The sequence below is a fragment of the Vicugna pacos genome, chromosome 21 (genome assembly GCF_048564905.1).
Source record: "Vicugna pacos chromosome 21, VicPac4, whole genome shotgun sequence".
NCBI classification, from domain to species: Eukaryota; Metazoa; Chordata; class Mammalia; order Artiodactyla; family Camelidae; genus Vicugna; species Vicugna pacos.
The window spans coordinates 10,584,474-10,607,535 of record NC_133007.1 but is presented as its reverse complement, the minus strand read 5'-3'; the positions used below and the strand labels follow the sequence as shown (position 1 = coordinate 10,607,535).

The following is a 23,062-nucleotide window of genomic DNA, read 5'->3' as shown; positions in this document are numbered from 1 at the left end:
GGGAAAAAGGAAACATGGAGGGAACAAAGAGGAGGGAGACAGAAATAAAAGGGAGGAAGAAAAGAGGAAGGAAAAGAAGGAAGGGGAGTTGAGAGAGAGAGAGCACTGGAGAGCCAGAGCAAGCAAGAGCCAGCACGTGTACAGGCATGGGAAGATGGGTCTGAGATTCTGAACTACTTTCTACACCTAGAGATGGACCCATAATAGCACAGAGGGTCCAAGTTTTCAGATTCATGTATGAATTTATGAAAAAATTCCACATCTTATTAAAACTCCTTCATTTATATCATAAAAATATATATTTCTTTACAATTACAAATTTTATTTTTTCAATTAACATTGTGCAACATTTCATTTAAAGACTAATCTATCAATTAAAGCATTTAGTACCCATTTTTGGCTAGTAATAACCACTCATTGATTCTCTGCCACCTGTAATTATCTGCCTTCATCTGCTCTCAAATTAACTAAGCAGACTTCTAATTTTTTCCTAAAAACAATATTAAAAAAACTATACTTTCATTAATTTTTAAATCAGTGCCTAAACATTTTCATCTTATATTTAAATATTTGCAAGACCTGTCATATGTAACATACTTAAATAGTGACATTTAGAAATACACATTAAGTACATGTAATGAAATCTAAATGCCATAGTAATTCGATGTTGAACATCATCCATTAAAAAAAATTCATGAACAAGCTATTCTTTAACCATGGGAAACTTTATATATAAATTTTCCCTTGAATTTGCATTTTCATTCCCCTTGCAAAATAAAATGTATCCAACTAATTTTATGCTATCTTTCTATACTAAGTCTCACTTAGCATTCTTTCTTTGAAAAAAAGTGTATATTATACAAACATTAATTTAATTTCCTATGACCAGAACACTTTTTCCATTTGAATTACTACTAAAATTATTAGCATATAATAGGTAAAAAATTTTTGATAATTATTAAACAGAAGTAGTATTTTACTGGAAATACATGCTTCATCAGATGTTGTGGCATCCCCTGTCCCTCTGCCTTCTGTCCTGCCCTTGTTCTGGTAACTACAAATTACTACTACATAGTCTAGAATTCCCTTCTTATTGCATGGCATTAATTTTTCCCTATGGTTCATTTCTATATTTATACAGATACAGTTATAGAAACAGAAAGTTTCCTCATAGCAATGCCATTCAATTTTCTGAATCTCAAGTTTGTGCCCCAAATCGCATAGTCATCTCTTGGGGGGCAGGGGAGGGAGATAAAAAAAGAACACTTCATTGCTTTGCTAGGGAAAGAGAGTCACAGCAGTCTAACACTGTAAAGACTATGAGCTCCCCACTTTTTTTGAATATAGTCATGTACTATCAAAAATATTTTTAATAATCTGACATCTTGGTTAGGCCATTCTTTAATTTTTTACTGAATATAAAGAACTGGAACCATCTATCTTGTCACCTAATAATTAAGAGCAGTTTAAAGTCACAATTTTTGCGAAGTACTAAAATGGTTTTACCAACATACAATCAAATGTGTAGAACCACAGTCCCTTATCCTAAGTACTTGGGGCAGGTAAGTTTTATAATTTTGAATTCTTCAGATTCTGAAAGGAAGTATGCTTCATATTATGCAGCACTCCTGATAAGGTTTGTGTCAGCACTCTACAATCAAACACATTAATATTACTACCAGAAAATGTATATGAACAATTACACAAAGTGAGATATACAAAGATAAATAGCTCTGTCCTACATCTAATCATGTCATCGAATGAAAATGAACTTTTGGTATTTATGGATTTTCAAATCACAGATAATGGACTATGGGCCAGTATTAAGTATACCCGTTTATTGCCCAGTTGAAGTAAATAGATCTACGTTCAATATTTGGTGCCAATGGGCTCTCTGCTTTGCTCCCATGGGACTTGAGAATAAGGAACAATGCATACATTTTTTGACAATACTCAGAAGAAAGAAGTCATTTAAAGAAAAAACTTCACCCACTTTCACTGTTTCACTCAACAAGTACCTAAAGTAAAAGCACTAAAACATTTAAGGTACAAAATATACTTTTTCTAACGCCATGTTTCACTCTTAATAGAAATACCTATAAGACAAAGAATGATAGGGAGTTACTCTAGTAACAATATTTAGAATAATCACCCCTTTGACTGAAAATCCTGAGGTTTTTACAACTTGGAAAAATGTGTCATGTTAAGATTCATGATAATGAGAGATATGATTTTCTTTTATAAAACAGAAAAAACCCCACTATTATAAAAGTTGAAGCGGAAAACGGGAACTGACATGATATCTCTGGTTTCACGATCAGGCGTTATCAACTTATATATGAAATCTGAAGATCCAAAAATTGATTCTTTTTAATCTGCAGGTTTCTATATGCATCTTGAATACTTCTAGTGTTCATCAGGTTTTTCTTAGTCCAGCTTGAAAAACTTTGCTTTAGATTACATGACAAATATTTAAGTATGTCCTTCTATATGTGAAGATTTTTTAAAGCATATGCATAAAGCTAGTCATTTTATGTAGATTTTTTTTTCTGTGCTTTCAGACAACTGAAAGTCAGTGAAGGTGATAAAACGGGCTGTAAGTATACTGATACTCTATATGTAATGTTTTTTTTTAATAAACAGAAGATGATTAGCACCTTGATAATTATATAGAGAAATAGCCTTTATTTAACACCATAAAATTTCATACAAGTGTATTAATTAGCCATTGCCACAAAATTGCTGTGCAACAAACTATTCTAAAATTTAGTAGCTTAGAACCTTCATTTATTCTCACAGACCTGAGGCACAGCTTAGGGATGGCTGCTTAGAGTAAATCTTATTTATGTGTCTGGATGTTGAATGACTGGGCTGGGGCAAATCAGTGCTGCTCCGAATGCCTTTCTTCCTCCCCTTGGGGCAAGCAGCTAGCTTGAGCATGTTCTCTTCACGTTGATGGCAGAGGGGCAAGAGTAAGCAAGTCCAACTGCATAAGCACAGTTCAAAACTTCTCTGCTCAAGGTCACACCTAACATCAGTTGGGCCAAAGCAAGTTACATGGCCCAAGTCCAGAGTCAAGGGTGGGGTTGTTTCCCAAAGTAGGAAAGCACTGTTTCATGGCAAAGCAGATACAGGGAGGAATTAGAATTGAAACCATTAATGCAATTTACCAAAAATTTAAAATCTAAGACAAATCTTTCAGCATCTTACAACAATAGTTTAATATTCTTTAACAGAGACCAAATCAATTGGCTCTGTTGTTAAAGTAAAATTTGGAGAGTCTAAAGTACGGTTGCTATAGCTTAAGATTAATTCAGAACCTCTAGAGGAAATGACTCTTAAAATATTAACAAGTGCAAGCGTTGCATTTATACACTAGAAGGTCACAAAAAGATGAAATAATAATCACCAAGTGGAAAGAAAGCTGGCTTAGATAGGCTTTCAAGATCTTGGTTTGTAGTACTGACATAGCAATCTACATATTTTATCTTAAACTAGGATCTCTGGGGGGGAAAGATATTCACATTTGATTTAATTCAATTAAGCCCTTTAAGATAGTATTTTAACTATGGTTTTTTACTAATGACATCTGTAACTCAGATACTAGTGGCTAAATTTTGTATTTTCAGAAGCGACCCTTTATGATATAGCCTCTTCTCCAATCTCATTCTAATTCTCTCACTAAAGAAATAATCTATAAATTATATGGTTAATCATTCTACTATGTTTAACATATTTTAAAAAATCCAACTTGCAAACAGTAAAAACACTAAATGTTGAAATTCATAAAAACGATTTCAATTTTCTAACACAGTTTTTCAAAAATATTTTAAGTAGTTCATATGACAGATTTACAATAATCTACAACAGTAAGCCATACTTAGAAGTCAATTTTTAAAAAACCTCAAGGAGGAAAAACACATTTTCTGGAACCATTTAAGTAAGTCACATATATCAGGGTATAAAACCTTCTCTTACTGAGTGAATATTTGAATAAGCAGTAGCAATCTTGCTTTACTCTGGCATTGGGCTTATTCTAATACTTCCCTTAAACATAACCCATCCTGTCTGCAGGTGCTTACAAAAAAGGAACGTAAGTGATACAGCTGAACCTGAAGCCTTAGTGAATTAATTACTGGGGATGGAAACAACAAAAATTAAACAGTGCTAATGAAATCTCAATCTTTCAGTAAAAAAAAACTTGAGAGAGACTACCATGTCTATTCACTTAAACCATTCACTCATAACTGCCCAAAATCAATTTTAAGAAGTTTCTATCGTAATATCTTAAGTCACCAAGAAAGTATTTAATGACATCTTTTGTGAATGTCTATATGCTAAATTTTTAGCATTTATTTAATTTAGTTTACATCTTTTCCATCATTTAAAAAAAAAAAAACCTTCTTTGTGACCTGGAAAAACAGCCTGCATACAGAAGAGTCTATAAAATATATGTGAATATTTCAATATCCTTGTAATTACTACACTGCTTACAAATACAATGTTCCTATACCTTAAAAGCCTTCTGAATATCACATTTCCTTTTTCTCCTTCTGAGAGGTAATCACTTTACTTAAAGTTATAATATCTATTTCCTTTCTTTTCTTCATGGTTTGCCATACATTCCTATGGTCTATGTATATCTTCCTAAACAGTGTAGTTTGTTCTGCACGCTCATAAGTAGAATTGTACCATGGGTTTTTCGGTGACATTCTTTCATCCAACACTTATGCTTGTTACTCATCCATAAGAGTTCATGGAGGTGTAGTTCATTCATTTTCACAGCTGAATATGTTTCACAGCATGAATGTGCAAATAGTGCAATTATATAGATTATTTAAATATGTGTTTCTCTAGGGCAAGACTTCTCAAACTTCAGAGTGCATAAGAATGACTTGAGGAGACTGTTAAAAAACAAATTTCTAGGGTCCACCCCAGAAATTCTGATTCAGTAGGTCTTGGTCAGGGTTTCAGAGTTTGTGTTTCTTACAAGCTCCTCGGAGACGTGACGCTACTGCTGTGCAGATGCACCTCGAGGAGCAAGGCTGCAGGGTCCATTTATCATTTTCTTGGTTATCTGAAAGAGTTCTGCGTGTAATATAGATACGAATATTTTGTCATTTATATGTGTTCTGAATGTCTTCCCCAATTAGTGACTTTTTAAGAAATTTTTTTCAGGTATCTGATAAACAGAAGTTTTTAATTTTGTTTTACCAAATTTATCTACCTTCCATTTATGCAGTTTACACCTTTTGTTTTCTTAATGCCTTCCCTATTACAAGATCATGAAGAGACTCTCTCTTATATTATCTTCTAAATACTTCCTAGTTTTGCAATTTACGTTTAGGTTGTCTGGTCACCTGGAATTGCACGGGAGGAGGGGGGTGCAATGCAGCTGTGCCGTAGCTGCTTCTTCCGCCTGGCTCCACTGTTGGTGTGTTTTCACAAGAAGAGAGGTGGGCTCGGTCATAGCCAACGCAGCTCCTAGCTGCGAGGAGGTGGTGTTGAAATCTGAATCCATACCCAGGGGCCCTGCAACTTCACAGGTGAGACTGAGATTTGTCCTAGGCAGAGAAGGTGGATTTGCTCCACCGGTGCTTTGTGAACCTGCGCCTCTGGGACAAACAGGCAGTGAGCGAAGATCTGGCACACAGTGGGGGCAAGTATGGGTATTTACAATAAGCCAATGTACTGTGCACAGAGGCAGGGATGGGGTCTGCACTGACCCTGTGGTGCATCACGGATTCAGGTGTGTGACTGTATGCTCGCTACAGCGGGTCCTAGTGCCTGACACTGGCGAATCTGTGCTCGTGGTTCCTGGGGCCCAGAACCTGGGGTACACCAGAGCGGGTGGCTGACATTCCTGCAGCTAAGGCAGGGACAAAGGCAATGTCAACAAAGAGTACTTTGTAAGCCCGCATAACAAGTGACAGACATGACAGAGGGCAGTGGACATCTCCTGCAGAGGTATATTCAATGACCCTCTTCCTGTCTGAAGCGCTCCAACCCTGCCTACCACACACCACAGCTCAGAAACGGGTCTAGAAGCCTCTATTCCAGCAACAGGGGAGCAGACCCAGTTAAGGCTGTGACAACCAGAAAGCAAAAAAGGAGGCCCTGCTCAACAACAATCAGGCAGGTTCTGATCACCACACCAACCACACCCCCGATCAAAGGGGTAACAGCCAGCACACATGGAAGAGGGACGTGGCAACCATCCATCATACTAAGAACAGCCACCGCAACAAAACTATTAAATGCACAGTCTACACAGGAACGCTCTCACTTTAAATAAAAACAAACAAACAAAACACAGCCCTTCAGGACCACAGTAGATAACTGGCACTCCTAAATCCACACAGCCAGAGAAATATAAGCAAAATGAAGAAGCAGAGGAACTGCTCCCAATTAAAAGAAAAAGAGAAGTTCCCTGAAAGAATAAACAGTGAGACAGACCTCGACAGTCCACTAGATCATGACTTCAAAAAGGGGGTGATAAAAGCACTGAAGGAAATAAGAGAGACCATGAATAGAGACAGGGGGTACTACAAAAAGGCAAAAGAAACTATAAAGAGGAGCCAATTAAAAACAGAAAACTCAATGGCTGAGAAAGAGCCAAGCTAAAGGCAGTCAAAAGCAGAATAGATAATGCAGAGGAACATAGAAATGACTTAGAAGACAAGATAACAGAAGTCACCCAATCAAACAATGATCATGTCTATTATATTAGTAGCAGCTGAATAATAAATGTCTGACTTTAAAATATCTCTGAATTTAATACAAACATAAAATTTCTTGTGAAGCCCATTTTTTAAAATAGATCTAGCTAGAGTGCTACTTACAGATTGGAAGGCAAAACAGACATAAATAGGAGAAAGATTTTACAGGTGCCTCAAAGCTGTTCTTAGATTCTTAACTCTCAAAAGCAGATTTTATGACAAAATAACAGAATAATTTGCTTCTTGAATATTGGCTTTATGCATGCCACTTCCAATTCCATTCACACAAATTACTGAGAAACTTGAAAACAAAATGTCCTTGATGTAGCATAGATAACTGAAACACATGTTCATGAATGTTATGATGCTAATTAAGATTTACTAAATAAATATTCAGACAATTTATTTAAATGTGAAGGAAAAGACATTCCCACTGGCAACCATTATATAAAATAAAAAACAGGCAGATTTACAAACCTAAGAAATCTATAATGTTTCCCATGACATAAATAAGATGGGGAAAATATAATAAAGGATATTCTAAGCACTTGTATTATCTATCCTACTCAAGTTTTTCTATGTTAGCTCTATAAAATGAATTAAATTAGGTTTCATAGCTTCTTAAACTAAACACCAGGTTCTTAAGCTGAAAGGGATGGAATTATATTTTGGTGATGGATGTGAGGGAGCAGAAGGTAGTCCATAAAATCACTTCAGAGACCTAGAGATATTCTAAAACTGTGTGTTTTACACAGTGTGGATGTTCACCTTTTAAATCCACTCTGATTTAGAAACAAAAATATTCTGAAGTAAAGAAGAATACTTACTGGCCACCTCCTCAAGGAATGCTACCTATCTATCTATGGAAAGATGCGTGTAAAACTATTAACAGCAGTTACTTCTGAAGAGGTAGTTTAATAATGTGTGATCAAAGGGAACTTAAGTTTCATCTGTAACATATGGAAGCCGAGAGTGAAGATGTAATCTTGTACTATTTGTATAATCAAATATAAACAATTTTTAAACGATTACATACATTTTTAAAAGTGGAAGGTGCATATGTAAGATAGCCTCAGCTGTACTGAGAATCAAGAAATCTTTATGAAGGATAATGTTTTATAAAAATTCTTCTGAGTAAAAATTTTCAAAGAGTAAACAAAATACATCAAGTGTAAGGAATACTGAAGCTAATCATGGAGGGTCTAGAACAGAAAGCAAAAGAATCTATGTTTATTCTTTAAGCGATGAGAAACCACTCTCAAAGTGTTAGAGTAAGGGAAGAAATGTCCATACTTAAAAATAAACTAATCAACCACTCCGCTCACCAAAAGGTTATTTTCTCCTTTTGAAGACTAAGAATTATCATATGCCAAATCACGAAAACTAGAAAGTATTTAAAATGGGAAAATAAATGGTGTATGTTTACATGTATGAACTGTTTCATTTACTGAGAGTAACAAAGAGTTTGCAGTAAGCAAAACTGAAAATGTTTGCTGATAACACAGTTTAAATAGAACATTTCAGAATTCCTATTTGTTTGTTCTAGAAACAGTATTCCCTCCCACTGAATATGTTATTAGTATAAATACCCCTCCTAAGTCAGAACAGAATTAATCTTACCCTTGATTTACACTGCTAATTTCGGCAGGGGCTGACTATGACTACTTTAAAGAGGACAATTGAAGAGGACCTGTGTTTCCTATCTGTTACACCAGTTACAGTTTTAAAACTTGCAAGATGCTTCAAGTTAGTAAGCAGTCAACTACACCATTCTATTACAACCACGGAATGCTAGTTCTGTTTACTTCATAGTCTTATGACGCTTTCTCAAACTGGCTTTAGAGGAGGTAAGTTGATTTCCTGTCTTCTGCTACTCGGTAAGAAAACGTCATGCAGTAATCTAGGAACAAGACAATAAACGCCTTTACTCTTATGTTAAAAATACTGTTCTCTCTTCTGGCAAAAGCATGCTTCAAATAATCTCAGGGCTCAAGAGCAGATTTTAAATGGTTTAAAATAAAATTTAAAGCCGTTTCCTCAGTATTAACTACAAAAGGTCGTTCACTATTTTCAAGGGGACCATGACTTAGGATTTGATATTTTAAAAGAAGTGCTTGTAAATGTTCAGTCCACCTCAAAAAATTTTTCATGCTATAAGCGCCAGTAAAACAAACAAGACCCTTCCCAAAAAACCCCATCTTTCTGAATCATGGTAAAAGGTGAAAGACTGAAATATGAGCAGAGAGAGAGAAATGAATTCATTGTACCAAATGGAAATATAAGATCTAACTGAAGGTAGGCAGGAAACTTAGAATTAGCATAATGCATCACCACCCAAGCAGGATCCACGGTGCCCTTGCAACAGGTTGTCAATCTGTAATTGGTGGGTAAGTCACATACTAATTACCTATTTATCATAATTCCAAAGGCAATGTTTAAAAATGTATAACCCATTTTTTAATGTCAAATTCATCATCACAAATGATATTTAATAAGAAACCTCATGAATATGATTCTATAATGCTCTCGGTGGTAAAATAAAGGGTACAGTTAAAGAGACTGATGCTTTACACTTTTAGGAGCAATATTTAGATAACAGCCTACAGCCTAAGAAATGTTTCAATTCTAAATGAAGATGATTCAATATCAGTCATTGTTTTCTAGTAGTAAAGATGTTTCTTACGATTAAAGGCATGTTTCAGTTAGTAAAAGGTACAATTAAAAGCAGGGAATGAAGTAAGGACTATTGGCTTCATTAATACCTTACTCTGATACTAACATGTATTTCAAAGCCAGGAAAAATAAGTCCTTAACTCTTATTAAACTGCATTGTGCTGAACAGAGCCAATGACACTTAGCATCCATTCCCAATACCTTGTAGTATTTTATAGTCTATGGGAGGGGAAAGTAAAAAACTATTATTGCCCAGATCCCCTTGCAGTTATGCTTCCAGATGTGAATTAGATTCCACAATGGAATGTGCTTATGTACAATTTGAAAGGTAGGAATTTTGTGGTCATTTTGCCTTGGATATTTCTGTTTCAAGCATCATCATGATGATGCAGAGATTCTCTGATGTACTGTTTCAGTGTCTAGTATCGAGCTTTGTGGCAATTACAGTGAAAGATTTCTCTTTCCTTGATTACAACACTGGCATCTTGTTCTTGATCTCAACAGAGCTTGATCTCAACAGTTCCAGTGGCTAAGAGAAAAAAAGAACAGCTCTCTTGGCCTGCCTGTACTTAGAGTGACCTAAGAGTCATTCCAGGACATTCAATCTGCAGATCTCCAACCCTTCCAAGAAGTAAATTTGCATAAGAACATTAAGAACAGTGGGAATATGCGGTGTTCTGGCCCCAGAAGCACTTCCCATTAACTAAATACACACACACATAGAACCTTCACCACACACACGCACGCACACACACACACGCACACACGCACATACCAGAAACCTTGAAGAAGCTGACAAATATTTAGCAAGATGAAAAAACAGAGAAGACACAAATGACTAGTCAGGAATGAAAGAAGGATTAGTAGGGTCCAATGGAAAGAGCAGCACATGAGGGAAAAAAACAAAACAAAACAAAACAAAAAAAACAAAAACCAAAAAACAAAAAACCCTCTCTGCTAGTGAAAAGAGAATTCTATTCACATATACATGTTTGTCCATACCCTCCTGGAATTTAATTATGAAATTATGTCAGTATCCAAGTGAAACAGTAGGTTGAAATAAGGAAAAGATGTAATGAAAAATTAAGATTTAAATTTACCTTTTTAAAAGGTAATACCATGCTCACGATATGGTGCTGGGTTACATTTTTTTTAAACTGAGATTATAAATTTAAGAAAGAATCTAGAAGATTTCACAATGCAAAGTTAAATTACAGATGTTTACTGCTTCAGTAAACATTCATGGTGGGAAACCAAATATAGAAGGCAAAGGAATTAAGAGTAGAGTGACCATATGATTTATCTTTCAACCCATAACACTTTTGAGAATGAAAGAAGGCATTAATAGTAATTATGATGGTTAAGACAAGTATACACTAGGACTGCTTCAGGCAAACCCAGACATTTGGTCTCTAGTTAAGAAAAACAACCAAAAATTCTTTGCTATGATTTTTTTGAGTATTACTATGTTAACAGGCACTCTATGATACAAGACTTCATCTGTCTTATTCACTGCCCCTAGATGAGTGCTTTTTGCATAGTAGGCACTCAGTAAATAATTATTGAAGGAATTAATAGTTTTCCTTTACTTAAAAAAAGTTTCCTGAGTCTGTAAAATATAGCTTCATTGTTTAAACATCATTATACCCTAAGTTTGTGAACAAGCATTAGTTCACGCATGCAGACTTAGAAGAGTAACAAAAATAATCAACAAACCCATCGCTATGTATTAAACATGGGTGACAGAATATGGAAATTAAGGCACAGCAATTAATGAGTAATAATGGCATACAACATGCTTCTAATTTATAATGCAATAATGAAAACAAAGTTTAAACCTACAGAGGAAGTTACTCATTTTAAAATGTTCTCTTATTCTAGTCATGATATTCAACCAATATCAAAAGAAGACAAATCTAATTTAATTTCTTACCTGCACAGCCGAAAGCCAAATGGTATCTGGAAGAGGGGCTGAATTTAACACAGCACACGTTAGCCTTCGCCTCAATGCTCGCCACTGAGTTGTCTAGGTTGGTAGACCATAGCTTCACTGAGAGTAAGGGACAATGAGAATGAGAAGAAATAAACAATACATTAGCTTCTATAACCTAGAAAGTTTGCTTATTGCTACAGCTATCTTTTCACGCTAATCTAAGCATTTTGGTTTACTAGGATTAAAAATGCTTAAACTGAATGAATGACTAATAGAACAGTGTATTTAAACCAAGAGAGCTTAGTTTCAATTTAGAAAACAACATGGATAATCATTATATAATGAGAGATAACTTGATCTCATAATTAAGGCAAAAAGGTAAAAAAAATGCAATCTGGAGATACACATGTATTCATTTTTGTATACTTTGTATTGTATGTCTGTATAAAGTCGGGCAACTACACAATTTATCTTCCAACTCTACACTTTTGAGAATCTTACACATACTTTCTTATGTATGATATGTATCAGACTATATATATGATATATACACAAATGTCATTTTAAAGTGCCTGGAAGCAGTTCTTATTTTATCTTTCAATTGAAATCCATGATTTTAAAATTTTATGTAGGACTTAGTTGTATGATTTAGTATGTCTAAAGTAACAGATGACAGAATTGTTTAGCTAAATTGTAAAATTTAGTTTTAATATTTGATATTTAGTCCATTCCAATGGTATATGCTGAGATTTGTAATGATTAGTGAGTGAAAAGCTGACTGATCAGAGCAGGTCATACCTGAAAGCAGCGAGATGTTATCTTGTAAGATACCAGAGCAACCATCATATCATTTTTAAACAAAAGTGTATTAGTACACTAGAACACACATATAAAACAGACTTTCAAGATAGAGGTTATAACTTTGTTGAATATTAGAATTAATAATGAACATTAACAGTAACAACAAAAATATTCCTATCCATTGTTCAGTGGGTCCCAATGTCTCATGCAGGACAGTGAGCAGATGGGGTCCAGGTATTGGTGTTTTTAAAAAGCTCTCTGGTTGATTCTAATACACATTGTGGGCTGAAAACCAATACGGAGGAAGGCATAATAAAATTTTAGAATTTTTTTAGGATTATTAACACAGGAATGTTTAAATAGGAGTGAAAAAAGGTAAAAATGGTTCTAACAACTACCACTTCTATGCATGCTGTAACATAAGAATAGAGACTTTCTCTGTGTGAATAAAAAAAAAGGATCATTTATCTTCTAAGAATGAGAATTCATCAGAACAGAAAATTTCTTTTAATATGTGAAATCCCTGAATAAAAATTAATCATTAAACAGTTATGTACGTGATGAATCTATTAGCCTTCCCAGAGAGAAATGATATTCATTATTAAAATGAAAAAAAGTTTTAAATAGCAATATTTGATTTGTTTCAAGTTATTTTCCAATAGGAGTCATGTGCTATTTCAATCAACATGCACTTGTTCAGGAAATTATGATACACAATTCTGAGATGAGATGGCTGGCTGTAAGTAGAAGTCTGCATGTCAGACAGCATGTACAGACTAGAATATCCAGGGGTAGAACTGAACTCGAATAGCCTAGCAAGGAGTTAACCCACCATATTACATTTATGGAGCATCTACTATTCCCATAACCTCACTACTAATCATTGAGGACCTTTACAAACAAGGCTTATATATCAGTGTTTTATGACTCTTACATATAAGTAAGCATAAAAATGAACCAGAACTAACAGAACAACAGTTAATTTAGAAGTGAAGCCTTTTTGTTTTATTTCACTGTGATTTTCTCAATGAAGTAATCATTTACATTTTAAAAATAAGTCATAATGGCAACTTACCATAGCTATAATTTTCAACATATAAGATATTAGAATTTAATATAACTGTTTAAGCTATAAGGATAACTCAAAGGTTTAAAATACTATAAAGATATGCTGAATATATAAAGTACAGAAAAGAAAAATGCATGAAGAATCAATTATGTTACTGGCTATTAAACAGAACATGTATTGTGGGTTTAACTGTGTTACCCAAAAAGATACGCTGAAGTCCTAACCCTAGGTACCTATGCACGTTAACGTAGGTCTTTGCAGATGTAATCAAGGTAAGATGAGGTGATACTGGATTAGCAAGGGCCCTAAATCCAGTGACTGGTACCTTAGTAAGAAGAGGGAGAGTTGGATACAGAGGCAGAAAGTGAAGAAGGCCAGGTGTAGAGAGAGGTAGAAACTGGATGCAGATACAAGTTTAAAAAAATGCCAAGGGACACTACTAATCACCAGAAGCTAGGAAGGCGTCAAGTTAGGGTTCTTCCCTAAAGTCTTCAGAGGGAGAACGGCCCTGCCAACTACCTTGCTTCTGGGCTTCTAGCCTCTAGTACCGAGAGAATGACTTTCTACTGTAGAAGTCAGCCAGGTAGTAGTACACTGCATGGCAGATCTAGGAAACTAATGTAACAAATATGATGACATAACATTAAAGTCAATTAAAACCAACTCAATATCCTATGATATCATCAAAGGTCAAAAGGTAAAATAATATAAGTTCTTGGAGAAAGTATAGAAGAAATCAATAAAAGTATTAGAAGAAAATGTCTAAGACAAATATAAATGAGATGTTTCTCAAAATAAGGAGACAGCTTGCAAATCAACAAGAACATGCCTATTGTTATTTTTCTCCTTAAAAGGATGAAAGAATTTTATTTAACTTCAAAAATGACAGTTTCAACATTTATTGTGAAAACTCCTTTTGGTAAGAAAACGTAAAAATGAATTTAAAAGTAAGTATCCTTAAGGTGAATAGATAAGGCAACTAAATCAAACAAAACACATTGCCCTTATTTATATATAGTCTCCTTTGACATTCAGCAAAAAATCAAAATAATGACTCTCAGGAAAATCATGTCAAAATATAGGAGGCTAAAAAAAACCAAATTTGTTCTGAATACTGTCTAGCTGCCTTTAGGAAATAAACTTTTTACTTAAAACAAAGTGCTTTATTACTTACAACTAAGTGCTAATAGTAAAGAAAAGGTTTTTGTGTTTTGTTTTTTTTTTTTTTGAAGTATGACCTGAATTTTAAGTCCCATCGAAGAATAGAGTTTTTAAAAATTCAACTACACTAGAGGATAGGTGAGGTTTATCATCTACTAATTTGTAAAATTTGGGTTAAAGAGTCCCTAAGTTTAAGTTCTATGTTCAAAATTATTTTTTCCAGAAACAGAACACATTGCACATCTATAATAATGTCAGTATCAATTTCGATGTGCAGGATTTGTATGTTTCTGAGCTTCTCAGACAGGGCTGCACATCTATTTGCACCAAAGCTTAAGAATTCATTGTAGAAGATAAAGGAAACAGGCAAAGGAGTCTGACACAGTAAGAAAGCGTATCTTTAGTGAGGATGCACAGGTAGGAGTATGCCTGCTATCGGATGCTCCTGGACCCATTTATGAACTGCTGTCTAGATCCTACAGAAAACAGAGCGAGTGAAAAGGAAAAGTGCTACTTCACCAGAAACTACCATAAACAGCTACACTATTTGGTAAGTCTATAAAAAGGTATAAAAGATTAAACACAAAGATGTGCATTTTGACAGTGCTGATTACCAAATGGCAAGTTTTTCTTTTAAATTTCATCAAAAAGAAAACAGCCCTGGTCGTATCAGTTAGCCGCTGTTGTACAACAAACTACCCCAAAACTTAGCAACATAAAACAAACAACAAAATTTACTACGTCAAATAGTTTCTGAGAAACAGGACACCCCAAGCAGCTTAGCTGGGTGCTTCTGGCTTACTGTGTCAAGGCTCAGAGGTCACAGCTAAGCTGAGCTGGAGGACCTGTTTCAAAGCTCACTCAACATGGCTCTTGGCATGAGGATTCAATTCCCCACCATTTGGGGTTATGACAATACAGCTGGCTTCTCCCGAACCAAAGTGACTGGAAAGAGAATGATGAAGATGGAGGCTGTGCTGTCTTTTATAACCGAATTTCAGAAGCCACACACCTTCTGCAGTATTCTTCCCAACATGCAGACTGGCACAATGGGGGAGGAAGGGAAACTAAACAAGTGTGGGAATATCGGAAACCAGAGATCACTGGGAGCCACCTGGGATGACGGCCAGAATAAGCATTTTAACTTCATTTGGATCCAGGAGATATTACACTTAGTAAAGTGTATATCTTATAAGAAAGATAACTGCTATCATAATGCTATTTATTTATTAAGTTGCAGTTCACTTTTTTAGTCCTCTGATGAAAAGAAGTAAAAGCATTTCATTCAATATGAGTTAACTAAAATTAACTTTTAAAATTTAGCAAGATTTCAAAGTTAGCACTTTTACGTTAACTAATAAAACTATGAAAACTTAGAATGTATAAGGCTAATTTTATTCTGTCCTAAAGCCTAAATTCTTCACCTCATATTTAGAGTTTAAAAAAAAAAAGCATTTAAAGAATGTGGTTATTTTATTTCAAATACAAAATTATTTATCGCAAATGATTCTTACGTTATGTATTTAAAAGGGAAAATACATTTCTCCCAAAGAACTCATAAAATGGCTTATGAAATCTTTTCTGATTACCTTGCTACATATTGATAGTTTTTTAACATGCAAATATGTGCATATATAATTGGAAACAAACTATTTTTAAAATACACAGCATGAATAGGAAAAATATCATTTGTAAAGACTCAGAACTTAATTATGCAATGAAAAAATAACTTCCATTAATAAATAACTGCTAAAATTTATCAAAAACTAAATATATAAGATATTAAATATATTTATGTAAAATATATCAAAACTAATTTAAAATATTCTGACTATAAAATTATCACAGAGGCTATATTTTGTAAGTAAAATCACCAGTCAAGGAGTGATATATATATTTAATTAACACTAAACACAGGCATACCTTGAGATACTGCACATTAGGTTCCAGAATATCACAATAAAGCAAATATTGCAATAAAGTGAGTTACACAAAATTTTTGCTTTCCTAGTGCTTTATATACATGAAAGTCATATTATACTATATACTTAAGTCTATTAAATGTGCAAGAGCATTATATCTAAAAAATATTTTACATACTTCAACTAAAATATACTTCATTACTAAAAAAGGGTAACCATCATCAGAGCCTTTTTGCTGGAAGACTGTTTTGCCTCAGTGCTGATGGCTGCTTACTGACCAGAATGGTGGTGCCGAGGCAGGGGTAGCTGTAGCAACCTTTTAAAGCAAGACAAAAATGAAGTTTGCCCTGTCGGTTAACTCTTCCTTTCATGGACGATTTCCTGTAGCATGCAATGCTGTTTGATGGCATTTTACCCAGAGTCGAACTTCTTTCCAAACTGGATTCAATCCTCTTGAACCAGGCCACTTTATCAACCAAGTTTATGTTATATTCTAAATCCTTTGTTGTCTTTTCAACAATCTTCATACCATCTTCACCAGGAATACATTCCATTTTAAGAAACCACTTTATTTGCTCATCCATAAGAAGTAACTCCTCAACTGTTCAAATTTTATCATGAGATTGCAGCAATTCAGCCACATCTTTAGGCTCCACTTCTAATCCCTGTTCTTTTGCTATTTCTACCACACCCTGCAGTTACTTCCTTCCTCCACTGAAGTCTTGAACCCCTCAAAATCATCCGTGAAGGGTGAAATCATCTTCTCCCAAATTCCTGTTAATGTTAATATTTTGACCTCTTCCCATGAATAATGAATGTTGTTCACTGCTTCTAGAATGGTGAGTCCTTTCCAGAGGTTTTCAATTGACTTTGCCTAGATTCATCAGGTGTCATATATCTATGGCAGCTGTAGCATTGCAAATATGTATTTCTTAAATAATAAGACTTGAAAGTTGAAATTACTCCTTGAGCCACAGGCTGTAGAATGGATGTTGTGTCCGCAGGCATGAAAAAAACATCCATTTAATTGCCCATCTCTATCAGAGGTCATGGATGACCCCGTGCACTGTCAATGAGCAGTATTATTTTGAAAAGAATCTTTTTTTCTGAACAGTAGGTCTCAATAGTGGCCTTAAAATATTCAGTAAACAATGTTGTAAACAGAAGTGCTGTCATCCAGGCTTTGCTGTTGCATCTACAGAGCACAGGCAGAGTAGATTCAGCCTAATTCTTAAGGGCACTAAGATTTTCAAAATGATAATTGAGCCCCAGCTTCCAATTCAAATTACCAGCTGCATTAGCCACAACAACCTTGTCCTTCAAAGTTCTGAAGCCAGGCACTGACCTCTACTCTCTAGCTATGAAAGTTCTTTATCCAGTAAGAGTAGAGCACACAGTCTTCTCCAACTCACATGGAACATTCACCAAGACAGATCACATTCTGGGCCATAAACCAGACTTTAACAGATTTAAAAGAACAGGAATAATACAATGTATCTCTCAGACCACAAAGGAATTAAACTAGAAATCAAAAAAAAAAAAGCTGGAAAATTCCAAAATACTTGTAGATTAAACAACACACTTTAAAATAATATAAATCAAATTTTAAAAGCCTCAAGCAAAATTTAAAAATATTTTGAACTAAATGAAAATGAAATACGACTTTACAAAATTTGTAGAATGAAGTACTTAAAGGAAAATTTATAGCACTAATGCACATATTAGCAAAGAAAAAAGTTCCAAAATCAATAACCTAAGCTTCCAATTTAGGAAACTAGAGAGAGAAGAGCAAATCAAATCCAGACTAAGCAGAAGAAAAGAAATAATAAAAATCAGAGAAAAAATCAATAAATTAAAGTCAGAAATCAATAGAGAAAGTCAACAAAACCCTGCTGGTTCTTTGAAAAGACCAGTTAGATAGATGAGCCTTGATGCAATTCCTAACAAAAATCTCAATGAAGATTTTTGCAAAAATAGAATAAAATCCACCCCAAAATTCATATAGACTCTTAATAGACCTAAAACAGCAAAACAACCTGGGGGGGGGGGAGAAAGAAAGAAAGAAATGGAGGACTTACTTTCAGATTTCTAAACAAAGCTACAGTAAACAAAGCAGTGTGGTAGCGGCATAAAGACAAAGATATAGACACATGGGAGAGAATAGAGTCCAAAAATAAACCCTCACAGATATGAACAAATGGTTTTTAACAGGGGTGTCAAGACCTTCCAATGGGGAAAGGACAATCTTGCAACAAGCAGTGCTGGAAAAACTGGATAACCACATGTAAAAGAATGAAGTCAGACCTTTACCTTACACCACGTACAAAAGTTCACACAAAATGGATCAAAGACATAAATGTAACAGCTAAAACAACAAAACTGTTAGAAGAAAACAGAGCAAAAACTTGAATTTACCCTGAGTATCACTGAATTTACTTGAATTTTCATTGAACTTACTTGAATTTCATTGAATTTGGCAATGACTTCTTGAATATGACATGAAAGGCACAGACAACAAAAGAAAAAAAAACAGGCAAACTGGACATCGTCAATATGAAAAAATTATGTGCATTAAAGCACACTATCAACAAATCACATATCTGATAAGGAATTAACATTCAGAATACATTAAGAACTCCTACAGCTCAATAACAACAACAACAACAACAAAAAATCCAAACACCTAATTGAAAAATGGGCATAGGACTTGATTAAACATTTCTCCAGAGAAGATACACAAATGGCCAATAAGCATATGGAAAGATGTTCAGCATTACTATCACTGGGGAAATGCAAAGCAAAGCCATAATAAGATACCACTTAAGATCATTATTGTTTAAAAGGGAAAAGAGCAGGTGTTGGCAAGGATGTGGAAAAATCAGGACAGTTGGGCATTATTGGCGGGAATATAAAATGGTGCAGCCATTGTGGAAAACAGAATGGAAGTTACCTTAAAAAATTAAGTATGTAAGTATCATTACGATCCAGCAATTCTATTTCTGACTATATAACTAGAAGAACTTAAAGCAGGGATATAAAGAAATATTTTGGGGGGAAGGATATAGCTCAAGTGGTAAAGTGCATGCTTAGCATGCACAAGGTCCTAGGTTCAATCTCCAGTACCTCCTCAGAAAGTAAATAAATAAATCGAATCACCTCCCCACCACATAAATAAATAAATAAATAAATAAATAAATAAATAAATAAATAAATATCCAAATGCCCTACAAAATTAAAAATAAAATAAAGAAATATTTTGTCATTCATGTTCATAGCAGCATTATTCACAGCAGCCTAAAAGTGAAAGCAATCCAAGTGTCTGTCCATCAACGAATGAAACAAAATGTGGTATATTCATAGAAAAGATTATTTTTCAGTCTTATAAAAGAAGGAAATTCTAACCCAAGCTACAGCATGGATGAACTTTGAAAACATTATGCTAATAAAATAAATCTGTTACAAAAGGACAAACACTCTAATGTGACACTGAAGAGTGCTAGGTCAATTTCACAAAGTAGAAAGGTGACTGCCAGAGGCTGGTGAAGGGGGAATGGGAGTTACTGTTTCAGTAAAACAGAAACAAACTTTCAGTTTTGCAATATGAAAAAAGTTCTATACGTTGACAGTAGTGAAGGTTGCAAAAAAATGGCAATGCAGTTAGTGCCATTGAACAGTAAGCACACTTAAAAATGGTTAAAACGGTTAACTGTATGTGTATTTTAATACAACTTAAAATTAATGAAAAACTTTCCAAAAATCTCTTCCTACTTAAATTGCTCTTCCTATTTAAATTGCTTCCATTTTCCTGATGAAGATTCTGACCAGTTACCACCTTTGAACAAATGTCAATCTTCATTACAAAAACACAAGTACTCTCAATAAAGACTCTTCTCAGTGTGTTATTATAAAAAGGATGTTTAACATTAATTAGTGAAACTGTTCTCAAACATAACAATATCAATTGTAACACAATACTCTAAATAATTTAGAAATTCAAAGATAACTTCTTAAAGCAATCAAGAAGGAAGGTATTCCAATCTACATACACTGTGTGTAAACAACTTGCTACTTGTTAATCCAAAACTTTCTGGGGCGCTGTCTAGTCATGCCACTTGACTTTTATAGAACAGAATAGCTCTATCATTGTGAAATGAAGTTTTCAACGTTAGAGCTAACCTTGCTTATCCATCACCAGTCTGCAAGTTATGTGAAGGAAAGAAGGGAAGGGCAAAGAAATTAAGGCTACTAACTCTAAACATAAAAAAAAATCTGCTAACAGGGCTTTATAAATCTAATGATGAGAAGAACCAGGCTAAAGCAAGACAATAAGGAAAACAGAAAAGAATAGTAAAGATGGATCTACAAGAAAAAATAGAAGACAGGTCAATTAAATTGGCAGAAAGAGATGCAGAATTTTTGCCTTGAGCGTGACGTGACAGACTTCACTAAAAGATTTTAATAGACACAGGAAATTTGATATAATTCAAAGTATAGAAATGTCGAAATATTTCAACAAAAATTCATTCGATGGTATATATAAAGGAACTGGTTATAAAAATGTCACCAAGTGGCATGAATCCAGAACACATTATTATAATGAAGATGCAGTATATTCATTTTTCACTCACTCCAAAAGAGAAATAGATTTTTGTGTTTATTAGATTATTTTTAGAATAATCAGTAACCACAAAGGATTGCTATGGGTTTCAGTAAGTATCTGCAGCTCTGCCAGTAAAAGGAATTAAGCTGGGGGACGAAATTCAAATACCTTTTGCATCATCAGAACCCGAAGCCAAGAGTTTAGGATCCATTAAATTAAAGTCAACACTCCAACACCTCTTCTCATGCTCCTGGATGTAGAAGGAAGACAAAGTCTCAGACAGACTATAGATCTTAAAATAAATAAAGCAAGAAACAAACAAACAAATGACACAAATTTACTGCTATGAGAGGGAGAAAGAACTGGCTCGGAAATCAAATGAGATGCAAAGCAGCTCCTAAGGTTTTTATATAAACATTTACTAAAATTACTGCTTTTGGAAATTCACTTGATACATTCTACAAATGCAAACAGTCTGAAGAGATGCTTCAGAAAAGCATTCCACAGGTCTACAAAAATCCTAAACAGTGACTTTAAATTTGTAATTATAAAGCACATGAAGCTCTACAATTATTAAGAAGGTAAAAGATGTGATTCTTAAACCAAGTGACTAGTATCCTTATTTACCTGATAGACCTTTGACCTCTGTCCTGTGAATCCATCCCACAGAATGACCGTGCCTTCATAATCACTGCTGGCTAACAGGTTCTTATGGTAACTACTCCAACTGATACAGCTGAAAGAAAGGAATATATAGTTAAGCCTCACTTTACATAGAAATAAATAACAACAGGCACAAAAAGCACTTTGATGTGTCCAGAAAGCCTAGAACCCTTTTAAAGGGGTCTGCATGAGTTCACAATCATCATCCTGCTCACAACACACCCGGGAAGAAAGATATCAAATGATTCCCAGATTTTTCTATTGAAACTACCAAGTCACGACCCTTAACCACTTTTCACTCTCATCAGGAGCTGCAAGACGGATATGATGAGCCTAAAGCTGCTGCTGGCCATCTCTGGTGTGTGAGGAGAGCATGCCAATAAGTGAAGATAACAGAGGCCAAGGGGGCACAAAGCACTCCAGGACAGAACGTCAGAGATCTAACCCGACTGTTCAGGCCCCTGGATCCGGCTGTGCCGAATCATATAAGCCAATAAATTAGTTTGAATTGGGTTTCTGGGTTTATATACAAATCATAACGTAAGTGTATGAGTGAAACTCCAATTAAAAGCATTTAACTGTTAGAATTAAACTCTTAACTTTTATGGTTTTAGGTATCCTCAGATGTTCCAAAATCAAGAATGCAACATCTAAAAATGCGTATTTTTGGCTAGACACATATGCTCATCATGCATACAGTAAAGCTAATGTACATGAAGGAAGAAGTCACTTAGAATGCAAAGCAATTAACCTACATGACGTCCAAGCATTTGAAAACAATAGTCTTTTTGCTCTCTACTAGCTGCAGTCAAGGATAAGTTTTAGCGATTGGAAGAATTCATCTGTACATGTAAATATACTTATTGCAATTTCTGGGAGAAATTACATGAAACAGTTAAGAGCTGTGGATTTTTAGATAGACTTGAGCTTAAATTCCAGATCTGCCACGTACTAGCTGTGGCCTTGGGTAATTTAGTTCCCTTTCACAACTGGTGCACTCCAAACTGATTTCAGGCATGCTTACATATTGATAGTTTCAGCTCCAAGCCCACAGTTTTCAGCCTTGAACAGTTTACTCCCTTTACTCCAAGGTTCCGTAAAGTATTGTCTTATTTTCACATATGTCAAGACAGAAAAAGTAACCCCTCTAGCCCACATTTTCATTACAGTAACATTTATTACAAATTCTTGATATGGGCCAAGTATTGTACTGAATGTATTACATGGATTTACTTAAAGTACAATCCTATGAAATAGGTATTACCATTATGGCCTCTGTTTGTAGTATGAAACGGTTAGGAGCACAGATGCTGGAACCAAACTACTTCTGCTTGAATCCAGACTCATCTACAAACTAGCTGTGCAATCTTAAGCAAGTTAATGAACCTTTCTGTGCTTCGGCTTCCTCGTGTATAAAATGGGGCATTAACTATTTGCTTAAGACAAAGCACTTAGAATAATGCCTACACATAAGAATTCAACAAAATGATGACTTAATCACGTTGTATTCTTTCCACTTAG

At 34.7% G+C, this 23,062-nt stretch overlaps 1 protein-coding gene across 5 annotated transcripts in view; it reads right to left on the bottom strand.

Moving 5' to 3' along the window:
• Positions 1-23,062, bottom strand: part of COP1 (COP1 E3 ubiquitin ligase) — a 166,951-nt gene that overhangs the window by 42,229 nt on the left and 101,660 nt on the right. For all 5 annotated transcript variants that reach the window (XM_072946062.1, XM_072946061.1, XM_072946064.1 and 2 more), the window contains 3 exons: positions 21,506-21,614; positions 21,047-21,128; positions 11,326-11,442 (listed from right to left, as the gene is read on the bottom strand). In XM_072946062.1, coding sequence (XP_072802163.1) covers positions 11,326-11,442; positions 21,047-21,128; positions 21,506-21,614 — 308 coding nt within the window. The remainder of the gene's footprint in view (positions 1-11,325; positions 11,443-21,046; positions 21,129-21,505; positions 21,615-23,062) is intronic.